This window comes from Pinus tabuliformis, chromosome J (genome assembly GCF_031772625.1).
Source record: "Pinus tabuliformis cultivar Carrire ecotype Pingquan chromosome J, CPIR1, whole genome shotgun sequence".
In the NCBI taxonomy this organism is placed as follows: Eukaryota; Viridiplantae; Streptophyta; class Pinopsida; order Pinales; family Pinaceae; genus Pinus; species Pinus tabuliformis.
The window spans coordinates 545,879,163-545,900,665 of record NC_142295.1 but is presented as its reverse complement, the minus strand read 5'-3'; the positions used below and the strand labels follow the sequence as shown (position 1 = coordinate 545,900,665).

Here is a 21,503-nt window from a genome sequence, read left to right as displayed (position 1 = left end):
AGCTGTCTTTGATCGTAATATTTTAGCTAATATATTCATATAACCGACATTTCATTTGTTGGCATAATAAGAAGAGTCTAGGAGGGAATATATGCAATGATGAACTTGTAAAATGAGTAAAAGGAATGATATGTGAACATTGGGACAAGATGAGGCTCTGTAACAAAATTTTAAATAAAGTGGGATAAATATCCTGATATAAACTTTTATGCACTGTATGGTTATTAATTATATCAATCCTGGACATCTTATGATTTGCGTATTGGTTATTATTTGTTTGTAGATTTGTGTCAAAGCTTTATAAACCTGAATGCCTACTTTGCTTGTTGTTTGTAGGTACATTCCGACTGGAGTCTTGTTTGATCTTCTTTGTGCAGAGCCGGAAAGGCCATGGAATATAGTAGTAAGAGGCTCATGGCATCTTGGAAATTATAATTGAATGCAAAATATGATTTTCTGGGAGTTGTAGCCTTTCTGTTCAAGTGTCAATTTGACTTGCTTTCCTAGGTTTTGTGATGTTTTCTTTATTCCAAATTTAAGCAGAAACTTTAGCAGCTATATTGAACCATCTTCTATATATTTGTCTCCAAATGTATCTTCAATAAACCTTAATGTTCAACAAAGTTATATGGGTCAGTGCTTGGCCTGAAGCACAATTATATGCATTGAGGGTCATTTCTCACAAGATATTAGACAACGCCCAATAAATCTACAGAGGGACCAGATGTTAGGTAATGTAGAAGCCTTGGATGAAGACCTGGTGTTAGCTTTATGTCAGTGTTTGGTATGGGTATCTCTTACAGTAACATGTTGCTGGCGAATGCATATAGAAGCAATTGTAGTTGAAGGCAATAGTGTCATATAAAGGACCTCAGGACTTTTCTAGGACATTACTTACTTATTTATGAATTGGAATATGGATCAAAAGTGTAATGAATTCCTCCCTTCCTTTCAGCGTTTTACTCATCCAGTCCTCAACAAATTTTGAAGTGGACATGGAATTTAGACCATCATCTAGCATGACAGTAATGGATGACAAAGAATTCCTTGGGGGTCTAACAATTAGAAATGTAACAACTGTCGACTCTTCTCTTGGAACATAACATCATTGCTGGAAAATAATCTTATGTTACTCTTTTATATTATTTAGAATGCCGGCCCTGGTTGGTCTACCCATTTCCACAAGCTCCTGATGCAGCATCAAAAGTCACAACTTGAACTCAACAATGAGTTGGCAAGCTAAAGTATAAGTGTCAACTTCCACTCTGCAAAATTTCACATACAGAAAGGAATTAGAGACAATACCATTCCATGAAGAATCCATCATCTAGACATCAACATAGGCATTTGCTTGTGTAGAAAGGCACCTTAAGAAAATGTGAAAGAGCTGAAAGAAAGGCTGAAAAATTGCAAAAAATGAACTAAGAAAAATCTTTTCGAGGGTTTATTTGAGGGGTGAAATTTAAGAAATGCCTGAGCTGTGATGAGTATTACCTAAACCTAATAAGTTGTTGACAGTTTTGACCAAGTCAGGCAACTTTGACACAGTGAGACAAGTCTACTCAACAATATTTGTCAGTTTTCTGTAATGTTCCTAAATAGGAAATTAAGTGATAAACAAAGCAAGCAGACAATCCAGCAATCAGAAATGTGAATTTAACATCATACACCCATGAAAACGCTGGAAATAGAGAACTGCTGAGCCATTTTATTAAATCATCAAAGGAAAATACATCAGTGAATGGAATGGTGCACCTGGGATTGTCTCCAAGGACATGTGTGACAAAACCCAAGTGAGAAAACACTGATATGAGGGCTGCCCAACTGCTGCTCTAGAACTGATCTGCGCTGCCCAAAAACTGCGCTGTTTGCTGGAACAAAAAGGCTGGAATCACTGCTTCCTGTTCTCAGAAAATTATAAAACTTCAAATACTGGATCCTTAGCAAAAACCCACCAAAACCTAGGAAGGGTTTGGCCTAGTTCACACTTTTGAAATTCGACCCCCAAGGAGCTTGTCCTCTGCTGAAACTGGCAAACTCGGCCTATTTGAATGAAGCTGGAAAAGCTCTCCAAAACTGCCCCAAATCATCGGAATGAGAACCCCTATGAATTTCTTTCCTTCCCAAGTGTGATTCTGGCGCTGTGGCTCTTCCCCTCAAGACCCATGTAATGCCCAGTCTGGCCCTTTGCGCTGTCCTCCAAGACTGGGTTTCGAACTGCCTATTTGCTGCACCCACCTGCTCCAAAACTTCTCCCAAGTGCTGACCTCCTAATGTCCTTCAACTCTCCAGGTTCCTTCGGCTAGTGCTCGCCCAATGAAGCTCTATCCACAACTGCGTGTTCCCTTCTCTGACTGGTCCAGAAATATGCACTGCTGGTTTGTGGCTGAATGTGCTGGCTATGAATCCTCCCTGGTGCTCTTCAAAGTGCTATGAAACTGCCTTCCTAGGGTGGCACTCGTAGTCCACTGAAGGTAAGGTTGAATCTCTTGCTTGAGAGATTCGTGGCTAAGCCAGTTGACTCGGCTAAGCAGCTCAAGCAAATAGTCAAGTGATTTTCAATATGCAAAAGTGAATGATCCCCCAAGTGAGGAGCTCTTCCTCCTTATCACTTTGTGGGCCTCCCTTTCCTCATGTGGGCCCCCTCCAACAGGCATGTGATTTCCCTCCAAGGCAATTTGAATTGCCCAATGCGTTTTCCCACGTGGGTGGCCCCACCTTCTAATAGAAAATTAATCTGGCCTCATTTCTCCTAAGTTCCTAAGTCAAAATTGCTTGGGTCCTTTTCCTTAGCAAAATTTGTACAAAATTGTGAAGAGACAAAACCTGTTACAAATTATTTTGGGAAGGGACATGACATTTTCTTTGAGTCATTTGACAATGGTAGCATTATGTTCAAAATAGAACTTATGTATAAAATTGAATAGGTGTACATTTTCACTATCAACTTATCTCGACTTAGGGTCCCTAGAGGTAGTGTAAGGAGAGTACTAGTCATGCTGCATGCTAGAAGTCAACTTATCCTTTATACAAACTTGCTGAATTCCTTCCTGAGATTTTTGTTCTTCCATCATGCTCTTCTGTCAATTTTAGGTATGTTCTATGCTTAGAGCAATTTCCTTCAATTTTTCCATTTAGCTCAATATCAATTCTAGATTAGCAATCACATTTAGCATGATAGTAAAATGTAGATAGAACATAAACATAAATCGCATAAAAACAAGCCAAGATGAGAGGACACAAGATGTGGCGCCAGCTAGGGACAAACCCTAATGTGGGAAACCCTTGATCAATTCTTCTTATGTTCTTCAATAGTTCAACAGAGAGAGAGAGAGAGAGTACATATACATCAGAAGTCAACACTTTGACTTGTCAAAATAAGAGCAGAGATCTTCTCTGAGAAGATGTCACATGAGGTAGCTGATCTGAACACAAGTGATTCCATCACCTTGCTGTACCTATCACTGTGCTGCACCATGCTGCACCATGCTACATCATCATACCATGTCCATCATCACTCTGCTGCACCATGCTGCACCATCACTACGTCCATCATCACTATGCTGCACCATCACCATGTCCATCATCACTGTGCTGCACCATCACCATGTCCATCATCACTGTGCTGCACCATGCTGCACCATCACTGAGTTGTACCTCATCATGCTGTACCCAACAGTCATCATGTTGCACTATGCATCATTGTGCTGCACCACTGTCACTATGCACTATGTTGCACCATTTATCATGCTGCTTCATGCACCTTACTGCACCATGCTGCCCATGCACCTTACTGCACCATGCTGCTCCATGCACCTTATTGCATCATGATGCTCCATGCACCTTACTGCATCATGATGCTCCATGCACCATACTGCACCATGCATCCCATGCACCTTACTGCACCATGCTGCTCCATGCACCTTACTGCACCATGCTGTCCATGCACCATACTGCACCATCACTGCACTGCAAACTAGCCTTAGTTGCTTGCTATGGCTTGCAGCCTAGCAAAGCAGCTAGGCTAGAGTTAGCACTCTTCATGATACTTAAGAACAAAATATAATGGCTGTATATATAAGTGTCCCTTCTTGCTGCCTTAAGTGTTGCGGCTAGGTGATAGCATTAGACTTCATGACAGTGTTTAAGATTAGACTTCATGGTAGCATTTATGATTAGACTTCATGACAACGTTTAGCATTAGACTTCATGACAACGTTAGTAGACTTCATGACAACGTTTAACATTAGACTTCATGACAGCGTTTAGGATTAGACTTCATGACAATGTTTAGTAGACTTCATGACAATGTTTAGCATTAGATTTCATGACAACGTTTAGGGCTTATTACAACTAGCATACAAGACTTGACTGTGTTATAGAAGCCCCTTTTGGACAGTGAAGGAGCCTCCCTAAGTCACCTTCATGACTGCGGTTAGGGTCTCCCTTTTGGACTATGGCTATGACCCAAACAAGACAGCGTATTGGACTTCTTCATAGGCTGTGATAAGGCTTCTCCATAGGGCAGTGTATCACCTAGGGCACTCTCTAGATTTCATCTTCATCAAACCCAAAACAGAATGAAGAGAGATCACAAGAGTGTGTGTGTCCAAATGACTAACAAGCCACCTATTTTTATACTAAAACGTTGAGCACAAGTGGGGGCAATTTGGTTGTTGGCCGACCTTGATGAATTGTCCCATAACACAAATAAATTCATATCTCCATGAATACATGTCGGAATCGAATGATCTTTAGATCAATCCTACACCTCTCAATGAGAGGAATCCAAGAAAAATATTAGCTGCCATGAATAAGTAGACCCACATGGAATTTGGCCCTAGTTGTCAATTTTAACACTCCCTCTCAACTAGGGAGAACTCCATTTGCTAATCCATCTGCCAGACTATACTATCTCTGCCATCAGTGCCCTGCACTGCTCTGTTTCGCTGAACTATGAAGAAGAAGAAGTGATCGAGAATGTATCATACCATCCTCTACTGACCCGAAATCAGTCCCATATAGAAGAGAGTGTCTCATACCACTCTTACTGATCCGAAATCAGTTCCAAATAAAGAGAGTGTATCATACCACTCTTACTGATCCAAAACCAATTCCAAAAGAGATTGAGTCATATCACTCTTATTGACCCGAAGTTAGAGTCAATTGATCCCAGATCAATGTCATCCTAGCATAGGGAGTACGGTAGTAACACGATGCATCCATCAGTACTACTATGGTCCCTATCCTCATTTCCCTACTCATTGGCCAGATGAGAGGTACTTCCCATGAGTCCCAGACTGCATGGGTAGGATGTCTCAGCAAGAGAAGGATGAACCACTCATCTTGCCTACATGTCGCCAGGGGTATCCCAGGGGAAGGCTGAACCACTCACCCTGTACACAACAAATCACTAGGGGAAGGCTGAACCACTCACCCTATGACTGTGTCTCGGCAGGAGAAGGATGAACCACTCATCTTGCCTACATAGTAGACCACTAGGGGAAGGTTGAACCACTCACCCTATGGTTGCTCATCGCTCCAAGTACCCCCAAGCCCCCGGAGCTCCCAGAGCTCAATGTCCATATCATACAGGACCGTTAGGAGAGAGTCTCTCCACGACTCCTAGTCGTTCCCGGAAAGTCAAGAATTAGACCTTTCCCAGGGGCTTCGACAGAATATCGGTGACCCGCACATCAGTCCCAATGCGATGGAGCCCTCTTGCTCCTCGATGTACCATATCCCAGATAAAGTGGTACCTGATGTCTATATGCTTGGAGCGATCATAGAACACGGGATTCCTCAACAATCGAATCCCCCTCTGGTTGTCACAGAAGATCACGATGGTATCCAACACGTGTCCAAACATCTCACTGAAGAGCTTCCACAACCAGATAGCTTCACATGAGGCCATACTCACAGCTATGTATCCAGCCTCATCGGTGCTCAAAGCAACTGACTTCTGCTTCCTTCTCATCTAGGATATCGAAGCAGAACCCAAAGAGAACCAACACCTAGAAGTGCTCTTGCGATCCTCCACACTGCTTGCCTAATCAACATCAGAACACATTTCCGGCAGTGTATCTCAATCCATGAGAGATTGTGCCTTGAAGATATCTCAAATGATTCTTGTCACCAATCTAGCGAGGCTCAACCATATATGAGCACAGCATGCTAACTGTAAAACATATATCCGGACGGGAGTTCACCAAGAACATTAATGCTAGTATGAGTTTATGAAACTCAGAGGCATTTCCCAAATCAGGTCTGTCATCACTACCACATAACCTTTTAAAGTTAGGCTTCATTGAGGTAGTCACGGGCTTGCAGTTCACCTTTCTAAATCTGGAATCCAACTCCCTCTTACTTTTGCAAATGAGAGGGTCTGCACTTGTCAAAAAGAGGTCGTCCTCATAAGGTTCCAGTATGAGAGGTCTATCACCCACCACCATTAAGCAATGGTTTGGATCGGCTTCACTCCTAGTGAGTCTCAGCTTCATCAGACAACTATCAATCCTCTCATATCCAGCCCAAGGTGTTTGCTTCAAGCCATAGAGGGCTTTCTTCCACTTGTATACATGAGATTCCCAGTCATGAATCTCAAACCCCTCGAGTTGTTCCAAATTTGAGGTCTTGCTACATGAGGGGAATGATCCCCTTGTAAGTTTTCCTTCAGTACATCTCGGACATGTACCTCCATGCTCTTCTTGAATTCAAGCATCCCTTTCACCATCTGACTCACATTGGGTAGGGCCTTATAATGAAGATGGGCAAACCTCTGGTGCCATTGAAGAGATGTGTCACACGACATGGTCCCCAATGGACTTCCTGCAACTTGATACAAATTGCCAGCCCTGAACCCATGAGTAAAAGCATCTTTGAAAATTCCATTTTCAAACACGTACCTTTCCATCGATGAATGCCACCTTGAAACCTTTGACTTCCATTGCCGAAATGGACACCAGGTTCTTCTTGAGATTAGGTACATAAAGAACTTCTTGTAAATGAATCGTGTTACCCTTATTCAATTGAGGGGTAACATTCCCTACACCCTTTCCGAGATAGGTGGCATTGACTCCAAGTATAATCCCCATGATTGTTTCCATCTCTACCAAATTAGAGAGAGCTTCCTTCTATCCGATGAAGTGCCTTGAAGCACTACTATCAATAAGCCAGATTCCCAAAGAGTCTGGAGGAGAAGTAGTGGAGAGGGCCAATATAAGATAATACTCCTTTAGCTTATCAAAAACAACATTTGATTCTTCATACTTAGAGTTCCTTGCTTTCTTTGAAGAGTCGGCCATTTCCTTGATGACCTGCATTCCCTTTTCCTTTGCCATTGTACTTGTCATTCCTCCGATCATTGAAGATGCCCCCGGAATGATTGTTATCATCAAGTAATGTGTCCCTTCTATTTGGACACTCTCTCGCATAATGGCCATACTTATTGCAAGCAAGGCATCTACCTTTCCTTCCACCCTTAGATCCAAACTTCCTATTGAAGTGACCTTTAGGTAGGTCATCAAATGCTTTCGCTGCGCCACTCGGATAATATTCTTTGCTTTGACTTCACCCTTGGTGAATTTGAAGTGGGATGTGGAACTTATTGAGTCTTTTGTCCTTTCCAACTATCTTCGGTGATTGCTCTTTCACTCTTGCTTGGGCTTTGTCTTCACTTGTACTTTGATACCATGTTAATTTTAGGTATGCTTTATGCTTAGAGCAATTTACTTCAATTTTTCCATTTAGCTCAATATCAATTCCAGATTAGCAATCACATTTAGCATGATAGTAAAATGCAGATAGAACATAAACATAAATCATAGAAAAACAAGCCAAGACAAGAGGACACAAGATGTGGCGCTAGCTAGGGACAAACCCCAATGTGGGGAAACCCTTGATCAATTCTTCTTATGTTCTTCAATAGTTCAGTAGAGAGAGAGAGATAGTACATATACATCAGAAGTCAACTCTTTGACTTGTCAAAATAAGAGCAGAGATCTTCTCTGAGAAGATGTCACATGATGTAGTTGATCTGAACACAGGTGATTCCATCACCTCTCTGTACCTATCACTGTGTTGCACCATCATACCACGTCCATCATCACTGTGCTGCACCATCACCATGTCCATCATCACTGTGCTACACCATGCTGCACCATCACCATGTCCATCATCACTGTGCTGCACCATGCTGTACCATCACTAAGTTGTACCTCATCATGCTGTACCCAACATGCTGCTCTTCATCATCATGCTGCACTATGCATCATTGTGCTGCACCATTGTCACTGTGCACTACGCTGCACCATTCATCATGTTGCTTCATGCACCTTACAACACCATGCTGCTCCATGCACCTTACTGCGCCATGCTGCTCCTTGCACCTTACTGCGCCATGATGCTCCATGCACCTTACTGCGCCATGATGCTCCATGCACCTTACTGTGCCATGCTGCTCCATGCACCATACTGCGCCATGCTGCTCCATGCACCATATTGCGCCATGCTGCTCCATGCACCATACTGTGCCATGTGTTAGAAAATTATATATTACGAAGCAATGGAACACATAAAATATTGCAGAAATATAAACACAGAAAATGCACAAAACAAGAGAGACACAGATATACGTGGTTCACCCAGTTTGGGCTACGTCCACCCCGAACAGCCAGTCCTTCCTTTCTATTATCTAGCAAAATGAAGAGATACAACCTACAACAAATCCGCTGTAATATCCTCTGTTTTCTCTCACAGTCTCAGCTCTCTGTTTCTCGCTCACAGAATACACATCTATCACACAGCCTCAAATACAATGCCTTCATACAAAGAGAGGGGTTGCCTTCTAGGGCAAAAAACCCTAAACTAAACATAAGTTCTACCGTCAGATCATCCGCCTAATGAACGGCCTAGATTGACTAGAAATTACTATACTTTTACAAGGCAATTTTACATTTATTTTTGGCTTCGGGGGCGCTGCCCCCGAGCCCCCGCCAGGGGACCGCTGGCCCCCGGACCCCCCAGCCAGGGGGATGGGCCCCCCCGGACCCCCGTGGGGGGGACAAGTCCCCCCTGCACCCCCCCGCGTGGAGGGGTGTACAAAACTTCCTGGGGTATACATCCGACTGAAACAAAGACCTCTGAACAATCATGCTCCACACACAACACCATGTTGCCCATGCACCATACTGCACCATGGTGCTCCATGCACCTTACTGCATGATGCTGCCCATGCACCATACTACACCATCACTGCACTGCAATATTGTATCTTACCAGCCTTAGCTGCTTGCTATGGCTTGCAGCCTAGCAGAGCAGCTAGGCTATAGTTAGCACTCTTCATGATACTTAAGGACAATGTATAATGGCTGTATATATAAGTGTCCCTTCTTGCTGCCTTAAGTGTTGCGGCTAGGTGATAGCATTAGACTTCATGACAACGTTTAAGATTAGACTTCATGACAGCGTTTAGGATTAGACTTCATGACAACGTTTAGCATTAGACTTCATGATAGCATTTAGGATTAGACTTCATGACAACGTTTAGCATTAGACTTCATGACAGTGTTTAAGGCTTACCCTTTTTGGATAACGAAGGAGCCTCCCTAAGTCTCCTTCATGACTGCGGTTAGGGTCTCCCTTTTGGACTGCGACTATGGCCCAAACAGGATAGTGTATTAGACTTCTTCATAGGCTGTGATAAGGCTTCTCCATAGGGAAGCGTATCACCTAGGGCACTCTCTAGATTTTATCTTCATCAAACCCAAAACAGAATGAAGAGAGATCACAAGAGTGTGTGTGTCCAAATGACTAACAAGCCACCTATTTTTATACTAAATCGTTGAGCACAAGTGGGGGCAATTTGGTTGCTGGCCGACCTTGACGAATTGTCCCATAACACAAATAAATTCATATCTCCATGAATACATGTCGGAATCAAATGATCTTTAGCTCAATCTTACACCTCTCGACGAGAGGAATCTAAAAAAAATTCAGTTGCCATGAAAAAGTAGACCCACATGGAGTTTGGCCGTAGTTGCCAATTTTAACATCTTCAAACTGAGAATCATTGCTATGTTCTTTTATAATGTCTTTGTTTGATGCCTATGACCACCTCCTTCATTTTTCTTGGCTCTGTTATGAATAAAATATATTACATATAAATAATGATTAGTTAATTAGTAATAAGTGTTGAAGGGGCATGTCTAAATGAGACATGACTTTCCATGAAGAGACACCTACCTAGTATATAAGCAACCCCTTAGTCTCATTTGTATCATCATTCTTATTCACATATTTTAATATATATTCTTATATCCTGAATGGAGATTTACATATTCCAAGTCTTTTGTTCGTTCCAGTTGGTATCATAGCAGTTCGATCCTTTGGTGTTCTTTGATCCAGGCCTTTGGCCATCAACATTTCGTCAACCTTGTTGCCATATAATTGAAGCGTTTCGCTCAGAATTTGGAGTTTCTCTTTTTCTCCATTTTGCTAGGTTGTTGGCCATTAAAATTACAAGAAAAAAGTAAAATCTCTCTCTCTCTCTCTCTCTCTCTATATATATATATATATATATAATTTAAATAAAAAAAATTGAAAAAAATATATGAAGTCATATAAAAGATTTTTTAGAAGAAAAAAAACATTAAAATAAAATAGTCAATATATACAATAGAAAAAATTCAAAAAATTAAAAAAAAAAAAACTATTAACTGGTCGTCGGAGGAACCATCGTACTACAGGAAGAACCATGGTCTGTGTTGTGCTGTCCGCAACACGGCTGCAAACCACCAGTCCAACGCAGTAACAACCGATGTTGTGAGTTGTCCGTAGCACAATTGTAGACCACCATCGCCTAGCCACCCGCACCTTTGCTACGTTGTTGCCAAACAATTCTGTGGCCACCACCGCTGTAGTTGGGCCACTCGACTGTAGCTACTGTCCATTGTCGGGCCAATGACTACACATAGTACCAACATAGTGAGCCGTCATGCTTACAGTGTAATTCCCTGCATTTTCTGCCTTCAAATATTGCCAACCATCGTGTTGCCGACCACCACCATCACCCATAGTTGGTCACGCAGCACCAAATAGACGACCCATTGTAGCTGTCTGCACGACCACTGGTCTTGCCAATCTAGCCTCGATTTTCAAATCAGTATAATAAGTAAGAAACCCTGAAAAGTTTTCGACAGATAAAAAATAGTGTCAACAACCGCCAACATCTGCTACGCTGCCATCTGTTGCCATGCCAAAACCATCTAATCACGCTGCATATATTAAAAGGCAACCATACCTTCGTGCTGAAACGCCATTCCTAAATCATGCCATGCAATAACTCATTCGCGCAGTGAAGTAAACGAAACGGGTTGTAATTCATGTTGCAATTCGTTAGTAAAACAATCACTAGCCATCAAAGCACTACTAAATCTGCTATGTATGAGGATAGTTATTGTTGAATGAATCGCTACCACCCATGAATGGTGACTTCTGAAATCTACCCTTTAAATTTTGTCTGACACAGATATATTTGTTTGAATCGAGATAATTGTAGCCATACAGTGGATAGAATTGTTTTAATTGATCACCACCAAACTATATAAAATACAAGCATTATAGGTATAAAGGGCAGTTGATTAAAAGATATATTAAACAAATAGATTGCATACGTTATTATATATAAGTGTCATTATTAAAGAATAGTCAAAGGAAGTTTATTTTATATTAAAAATGGCGGCCGAGGCACTACTAAATTTATTAGTTTAATTAGTGTTGGTTGAAGTAAATAGTTGCCCAAAAAAAGAGAGTAAAAGAGAATACCCTATATAATAAAGTATTAAAAGCAAAATATTATAGTATTTTTTATCGAAGGCAAAAATGTAGTCTAATTTGGAATTGAAGGAAGTAAAAATGGAGACCAACAAAGAAAGATTTCCTAAAACTTTTAGTATATGTGTTGGTGCGCTATTTAAAATCAAAGGATCACTTGCGGGAAATGATGTTATCATCTCTATTGATCCTACTCAAAATAATAATTATGTTAGTACTAAATGTGCTAACCAATTAGTGATTCTTGAATCAAATATAATTGAAACGAATTTTGTTGACACAGGTGACAAACAATACGACATAAACAATCTACAACTAAGTATTGGAGACTATACTTTTGTCTCGCAATTCACCGTTAAAACCTTATTTTGCGACAATAGTGACATTATTTTAGGTTCACCCTGGATGGCAACCCTAGGTTCCTTCATCCTGAATGCGAAGAAGAAGCTTTTGACATTTTCTTACAAAAAGAAAAAAATGATGCTACAAGATCTTACAGTGAAGTTGAATTCAGTGATACCAGAAGACATACTAGATATCTTAAAAGTAATTTTTCAAGAAGTTAAAAAAGTATTACAAAATATGCAAAGAGAAGTTGACAAGATCACTCTTGAAAAAAATGAAGAAGTTTTGCAACTTAAAGACCATAGTGAAAAACTACTAACGCAAATTAAGAAGCTTAAAAAGGACAAGAAGTCATTGGAAAACAAGGTGCAATAGTTTATCGAGAAGGATCGAATGTGGAAGTCCAAGTTGAAGAGAAAGGAATAAATACTGATCCAGTGAATATCACAACTCAAGTAGAAGACAAACCGGTTGAAGAAAAGACACACTTAGATGTTGCAGTTTAGACGATGAACACCCCAAGTGAACATTTTGTACCCAACTCAACAACATTGTGAAGGTTCTGTACCCAACTCAAGAAGAAGACAAACCAATTGAAGAAAAGACACACTTAGATGTTGCAGTTTAGACGATGAACACCCCAAGTGAAGGTTCCGTACCCAACTCAACAACATTGCCACATGAAGTAAATTAGAGTACTTCCACACACATGATAAGGGAAAGACAAATCAAAAGAAGCCCTTATCTACATTCGAATCACAAGGATAGACGTCTCAATAAATCTACGAATCAGTATCACTCTGAACATAAACAACAAACTTATGTTCCGAAGACTACTAATGTCAGTACAATTCACACGAAGTATCTAGTAACCACAATATTCCACAGAAAATTAATTTAGGGTGGCCAGATTCCAAAAGGGCATGGGAAACTTTTTTGCTAGGCGTCTCAATCAATCTACGAATCATATCGCTTTGAACATAAACAACAAACTTATGTTCTGAAGACTACTAATGTCAGTACAATTCATTATTGTGATAACAATTCACACGAAGTATCTAGTAACCACAATATTCCACAGAAAATTAATTTAGGGTGGCCAGATTCCAAAAGGGCATGGGGAAACTCTTCGCTAGGCGTCCCCCCCATCCTGAGCGTGTGGGAAACATGGGGAGCACACACGCCACCCTGGGGATGTGTTCCTTTGTAACACTAAACAAAACAATGATAAAGATGGCAAATCGAACTAGTTTTTCTACACTAAAATATCACAGATTTGCTTCCTGAAGCTATGAATTGATTCTACAATCTGGTTTAATGATGTTGCTGTAATTTTCAGATTGTCTAAAACAGAAAATTAAAATGAAAACTTTAAAGGGTTTTTGGTTGGTTGGGAGGGAAGATTAGTGCCTGAATCTTTTCCGGCTTATGGGGTGAAGTTAGCCTCTTGAGAGGGCTCTTCTTGATGAAGATTAGGGGCAACAAGCAGCTAAGTGACATGCACAACAACAGTCCTTATCTGGTCATTGTTACCATAAAATCTAGTAGCCTAGTGCAAATCCTTACAAGGCAATCTAGGTCTTAAGGAAACAATGAGATCAGCCACCACTGTCACCTTTGTGGCTTCTCCCCTGCTGTTTTGTGGTTGGATATTATTCACACAAGGGAGGCTTTGCAACAAGGCTTACAAGTTAGATGACATAGGGATCCTAAGCCAAATGGCTATCTAAGGAACTTGGAAACTACACACCCCAGAAAGGTCCTGAATGAAGAGAGGCTCGGGGTGGAAAACAAATGATGGTTTGGAGGAAAGCACTGGCAAAGCCTTAGAGGCTGCAATAGACTCTATATATGTCCAAGTAAGCTTTTCTTCTAGCCACCATCAACTTATAAAATGCTATTATAAGTCAGGGTTTCAAAGTAAGTAGATTTACAACATGAATTTTTTTATAACATCAATGGAAATAGCCTATTTATGGTATGCTTTCTAATGTGCTTAATGCTATTGATGGGGGTAAACAAGGGATAGGCCAACAATGTGTTTTTAATGGCTGAAAATGTCCATAAGAACAAACAAAACCTAGATGTCAGCCCTAAAATTTGGGGTAAAACATGTATAAAATGATAGATTGTGCTTTTTGAACATTAATAGATGTGATGCTTACTTAAAGGGCAATAACATATAGGTGCAATTATGCTATAAAATGCAGATTTAACCAAACCCTAACCTTAGTTTACCATGAAATAAAGAAAAATAGAAAAATTATAATGATCGACACACAATGACTAGTGCCATTTAGTCAAATGGGCAATGGAGTCAATAGTGCGAGTGAAAAAGGCAAAGGACCTTGGATAGAGAGCGTGGAGAAAGAGTTCACTTCACCTCCAAACCTTAGTGACTTTTTTCTTTAGGAGACTTAAGGTCAAAGGATGCAATCTAGTTCCTTTGGATTGTTGATGACAAATTTTGCATGATAAGAAACAAGAGTTCATTAACGATATTGCAATTTTTAATATGGAATAAGATAAACCCTAATTTCATCAATTCATGCAAAATGAATTAAAACACCATACAAGCAAGCATCACTTCATCATGTTGATTTGGGGTAGCATCGTATGTGCTCTAGCCATGAAATTTGGTGGAGAGGTTGGGGCACATGAGGTCTCCAATACCCATAAAGGGTTCTGGCAGATTTTAAATAGATCAGGAGATATTAAAATAAATCTAGGAGATTTGAAAATAAATGGGGAATTAAGACTATCATTCAAATCCATGCCATAATGACAAAAAGGTACTAAAAAATTAGGCAGCTCCATGGGTGCATGAAGCTCAAGAATAGTGAACAATTAGTGGAGTCAAGTATAATTAATATTTTTAATGGGGTCCCTAAGTCTAAACTTAGGGAAAATAAAATATTAATGTGTATTAATATGAATTTGTGTTAGAGTGGTCCAAAAGACATGGATCAAGCCAGATCTAATCTTAGCCATTGATTAGGGACTTAATCTCGCCCGTTGAGATGTCAACAAGAAAAGTATAAGAAGAGGCTTGAGGGTCACTTGGAGAGGCACACCAGATGGTCAATCATTAGTGAACAATTAGTGGAGTCAAGTATAATTAATGTTTTTAATGGAGTCCCTAAGTCTAAACTTAGGGAAAATAAAATATTAATGTGTATTAATATGAATTTGTGTTAGAGTGGTTCAAAAGACATGGATCAAGCCAGATCTAATCTTAGCCATTGATTAGGGACTTAATCTCGCCCGTTGAGATGTCAACAAGAAAAGTATAAGAAGAGGCTTGAGGGTCACTTGGAGAGGCACACTAGATGATCAGTCATTCTATTCTCTAGAGAGGGGTTTGCTAAGAGAGATAGAATCAGTGATCGGGAGAGTAGCTGAGGGGCATTGAGTACAGAGGAACAAAGAAGGCAGAGATTGTGCTGGGAGAGCAGCGCGGCAGCCAAGGAGGGTGACGCAGAGCCAGCAAGGTGATGGGGGCGAAGACGGGGGCGGGGACGGCATTTTTGGAAACAGGGTGCGTGGGTTCGTCGGGTAATATAATAATATTAAATTTTAATAATTATATTTTATAAATTATAAATTTATAATTAATAATATATATCAAATTTGAATTTGTATATTTTTTCAACTTTAAACAAGAAAACTTTAATGATAATCATTTAAACATGTTTAGTCTCTCCCATATAAAAACACAAATTTTTCATAGGAGATTCTTCTCAACCTGATAGTGGTCTAGACTTTTCTTGATGTCTAATCATCCACTTGCCCCATGCATGGTGTGCTCTGTGGTAAAGCAATCCCAAAAAGTTAAAACAGTGGCAGCCTTACCCTTCCACAAAACACGCTTATTCTTTTAGGCATATTTTCCTAGTTTTAATCTTAACATGATGTTATCAGAATGATGTGAGAAGTTGGCAGATTTTGATACTTAATTTAGCCATTTTCCAAAATAGCCCTTCGCCATTTAACAGCAGCAGCAGATTACAGCTTCTGGCTGGTCTCAATCCTACTTTCTATTTGACCGAAAATGTCTAAACCTGTATGTGTGAATTTACAGTTTATAATTTGATGGTTATTAACTTATTTGGCTCGGGAATGAATGTTTCATAAATTCATTCCAAATTGATTTACAAGAATCTGCAGGCTCAAATTACAGAGTAAGAGGTCTCTTTTCCAGTTCTGGTTTCGATGCCATATAATATTAAAGGCATTGAAGATCCACAAATAAAGGAGATTCATAATTTACATTGAGACTCTAACAAACATTGGGCATAAGTTTTGAAATTGTTTTTATAAATTTATAGCATAAGACTAATGGAGAGACTGATCATAAGAGTCTCCTGCGGTAGGAAGGGACTCATGAATGTGCAAACAGCTACCCTTTTTTTTCCAACTATGATCATCACCTTATTAAATATTTCCACAAAGCTACAACCAATATGATATGATATTCTGCTTGTGGGATTGTACACCCATAATGTTCCTTTTATAATATTGAGATATCATATTCATATATGATTTCAGAATACTGTGTCGCTCATAAGTTTTGAAAAACTTATCACTATTGATAAATTTTTACAATGATTCATTACCCTTGAGCAGCACGTCATGCCCACAGAGCAATGCTAAGGCATGTGAACAAAGACAGTCTTTGGAAACTGTAATCTTTGGAAATGATTGCAGAAAATTTCCTTGAGAAACATTCAGAAGACCTTACAACCATCTCTGAAGAACAATCCAGACCAATGACCATCAATGACTCCAAAAATGATATCATTCGTTTATGGCATATATTCTATATTCTATGGCATATCATTCGTTTATGGCATATCATTTTTAAAATTTCAATAAAAAAAAATTATTTGAAAATTAAATTTTTAATATAGTTTTTTTATGAAGAACCCAAAGAACCCGAAGAACCCGAAGAACCCAAGCACACGAAGAACCCGAAGAACCCAAGAACCCAAGCACACGAAGAACCTGAAGAACCCGAAGAACCCAAGAACCCAAGAACCCGTTAAAGGAAAAGAACCCAATTTTTTTTTTGAAGAACCCGGTTCTTCATGGAAGAACCCGGTTCTTCTGGGTTCGTCTGGGAAGAACCCGTACCCGAATCCGGTACTTGGGTGCGGGAACCCGGGACGGGTTCGAGAACCCCACCCCCGGGTGCGGGTAGCCATGCAACACAGAGCCAACCTAAAGATAGCTTTACATAATGATAAAACATAATAAATGATTCCCTGTTCTCCACACTTGTGGGAAATGAAGCTCTCCAACATGATGTCATCTTCATAAAGTGAGCACTTTATCAAGCAAGGTGACAAGAAGGGTCAAAGAGGGCTCCTCACTCCAAGACATCTCAATGTCTCGAAGCCACAACTCCTCATTCAAGATGTCATCATCAAGAAGCCACATGACATCATCCTAGGGTGTGCATGGGTGACATTGCAAACCTAAGGCATGACATCATCATTAGAAAGAGGTGTACCAACCCTCCCAAAGCATCTCAAGTTTGTTGAATTTGTAGCTTTGAAAGGTCTTTTGCATAAGCTGGTGTCTTGCATGCAGGAGGAAAAGTCCTCTTTAGATGATTGTTTGTGAGGAGCAACTAATATGATCTCCTTCCTAGGTTTTGACTTAGGAAAAAGTATGTTGATTAATTATTTAATTAATGTTGACTTTGGGCTAATGCTTTTCTAAGAATAAATAATTAATTATTTAAGTGACTTAGATCTAATCTCCATTGTTGATCAAAGATATTTAGGATTTAATCCTAGCCCTCAACCACTGGAGATTAGTGGTTTGGCCCATGTAGAAATTATAAAGAGAACCTATGTGAGAGGATGAAGACACATTATAGTGCTATTGTTGAGAGAGCCATTTTCCGAAGGAGTGAGAGACTCCAAGATTGAAGAGAAGGGAAAGGGATTGCAACAAGGGAATTTTGGGAGAATTTTTTAGTGATGTTGAGTCTAGGGGAGAGAGGCGAAATTATTGAAGAGGAGGCCTGAGTTTTGGAGGAGGGCCAAATTACCCAAAGAGGCCAATTTTTCCCTAGTGCATAGGGGCTGTGCAAAGGGAGAAAGAGGGACCGAATTAGTTGGTAGAGGAGGCCAATTTTCCAGGGCTGAAATCTTCAGAAGAGCTGAGTTCCCAAAGGGCCGAGTTCCTTGGGGCTGATTTCATAGGGGGCCAATTTGCAAGTTCCAAAAATTGTAATTATTCTATGTATTCTTTGTGGGTCTAGGTCCTAATTTCTTGAGTAATTTAAAGTGAAGGAAGATTGTGTTGGGAAGAATATTTGCTGTGGAGTGATTGATTTCCTTGTTTTATTTCTAGTGCATTTTTTTTAAACAGAATGGATAGAGGATTTTTTTGTATTAATTCAGTTGGTTTGAAGGCCAAAACCTCGTACATCTGCTTGAGATACATCATCCTTTATGCACATACAAGACCAAAAAAAGATGACACAATTGGCCCTCTGTCTACATACTACTGCACTGATTTGAATAGCTTATAATGCCGCCAAAAAACTCCTAATATAAAGACAAACTGACAAAGCATGGATTAAAACTAGATTAAGCTACCCTACAGTGTTCATCCCAATGGGGTTACCATCCTCAGATTCCGAGACTGAGAGGGAAGAAAAGTCGAGCCCATAGTATTTACAGGAGCTGCCCCTGCTTGAGTAACTGGAATTTGTGCTTGCAGTTCACGAACCTTAGCAACCATTTCCTTGCCCACCCCACTGTTTCTTCCTTCAAGCAGAGAAATCACTCTATCCTTCTTCAAACTCAGAGTATCGTGAGCCACTTGAAGTCTCTCAACCTTAGTCTGCAATAAGCCAATTTTTTGATGCAGGAGAATCGCCTGTGCATGGGAATCAACCTTTCTCACCTCTCCCTGCTCGGATAACAAAGTCATTATATACTCCACCATAGCTGTCAAATAACCCAGCTTCTGGTCTAATTCATCCTCCTCTATACTGTCCAAGCGCTCCATACTATATACAAATTTAAGAATTGACCTCAATGCTGAGATTTGGAGACAACAATCGCTATAATCTATTGGAACTAAAACACACAACCATCCTTTATATTCTTGCAGTGTTGCATTAAACAACCTGTAACCTCTCATCAGTAAATTGAAACATTCCTCTTTCTTACTCATTCTCCAACCCTATAGCACTGCTAAGAAGTTAATACCTCTGCAACTGATATCCTGCCTCATTAAACCTGGGATCCTCGAGCATGTTTTCTGAACTACGAAATTGGAAGTGCAATATTTTTGCCTCCACTAAGACATAATATCATAAGAATGAACCATCCACATGTCTGGTATTTCATCCGGTAATCGAAGCATAATCCATCTATACACCAAGCCCAACACTTGACTGTGGAATGGAGCCAAACAAAACCACTGGCAGAGAGAAAGAATGGGTGACAAGATTGCCTAAGTACTGGCATTAGGACGTTGAAGATCCCACTCGGTCCTTTCTTCTTGAATGTTGCTTAGCGCAATCAACACACAAATTAATGAATTTATAATTGATGGTTTCATGGAATAGGTTGGACTGACAGAAATGTTATCATCTTGAACCATTAATCCTTGGTCTAACTCCTTTGTTAGTAAGGGAGTCCGCTGTCACATTTAAATGCTGCTTGACATGGTAGAAGTTGATAAGCTCAAACTTTGATATTTGTAGGCTTATTCTATGCAATATGGGAGATAGATTTTGCACGTGGGTTTCTTCGATTTTGCACACTTGCTGGATAACTGTAATATCCCTAAGGAAAATTAACAGTGAATATGCAAAGCAAACATGGACAAAAATATCATGAAATAGTAACAAACAATCAGACCACAAATTGCCACCAAAACTGTGCTACTGTGCTCTTTTTATTGATGAAAATGGGTGTCGAATGAGGTGCTGGAATGAGTGCACCTGGACTTGCTCAAGGCAAGCTAGCGAAGCCCAAAATGACAAGTAAGACACCCTCCAATCTGCTGCTATGCTGTTCAAGTACTGCGCTGTAGATGCTCAGAATTATGTTGCTAGCTGAATGGAACAGCTGTTAGGGCCTCCTCGGGTGTTCAAAAAATTCCGGGAAATTAACACCGACCTCTCCCCCAATAACCCACAAAAACCCATGAAGGAATTGGCCAATGCTTGACTTCGGAAATTCGGCCCTATTTCTGCTAGCTCCTCTAAATGTTTGCCGAATTGGGACCCCTGTTTGACCCCTCAAATCTGCCCAAAAAATTCTACTAATTTGGGATTTTGATCCTTGCCCAAAACCCAGAATAACCTAGAAAGGGTTTCCCTTGGTTCCAACCTTCAAAAATTGACCCTTCACAACTTACCCTCCTCCAATTTCAAATTCTATTGCTGTGACCGACCCTGTCAATCTCTGCTCTCCCAACCCCAACAATCCTCCTCAAATGGTCCCCTAAATGATCTCCCAGCACCCCAGTTCCAAACTCACCTGGGATAGTGCTGTCCCAAAGAGTCTCACTCCAATGACTACGCAGTCATGGAGGAGATGACGCAGTCATGCGTGATGAAATGAGAGTTGCGTGTAGGATGATTCTATTGTCTATAGCTGTCTTCTATACTCTTGAAAATCGACCTTCCTGCTGGTAGTGCAAAAAGGCAAGGTGAAACTCCCTCCTTAGGCTAGCACTTGAAGTCCACCGAAGCAAGGGTTGAGATCTCCACTCGGAGACACTCATGTGCTAAACAACATTGCAAATTTGGCTTCAGCTCAAGCATGCTATGTCAAAGGCACAATTTTTGAATAGATGAATGAATGACCAAAAATGAGTGCTTCTTGCTCTATTTATCAAAGAGCCTCTAAGATGCCCATGTGGGCCCAACTCGACTTTCCCCCACCAACTTCGCTCCAATGAGAGCATACTCCACATGTGGGCCGTAATTCTCCATGGGGTGGCCCCCATGCTCCACTAGAGCCGCAATATTTCCCTTCCTTCCTAATGTTTGGGCCCCCACTTAATCCCAAAATTCATGTGGGACCTCTAAACCCACATCTCCTAAGTGCAAACATGAAATAAGACAAAATTGGGCAAGATTGATATTTCCCTTAGCAATATTGCTAAGCGGGAATATCACAGTCCTCCTCGCCAAAATGTTGCTTGTCCTCAAGCAACTACTGAACAAGCGCTCTCTCCATGCTGACCCAATTACCACTGTGAGCAATACCGGGGTCCCAATTATGCCACTGAGCCACTCCCGATCCCTGTGTTGACCTGTCATAAAGGAGTCCCAATGGCAGATCTGGGTG

At 40.5% G+C, this 21,503-nt stretch overlaps 1 protein-coding gene across 5 annotated transcripts in view; it reads left to right on the top strand.

Annotated features, from left to right (window-relative positions):
- The window catches only part of LOC149228174 (autophagy protein 5-like), a 362,140-nt gene that overhangs the window by 60,695 nt on the left and 279,942 nt on the right, over positions 1–21,503 (top strand). For all 5 annotated transcript variants that reach the window (XM_089378082.1, XM_089378081.1, XM_089378079.1 and 2 more), the window contains one exon: positions 337–403. In XM_089378082.1, the coding sequence (XP_089234208.1) occupies positions 337–403 (67 nt within the window). The remainder of the gene's footprint in view (positions 1–336; positions 404–21,503) is intronic.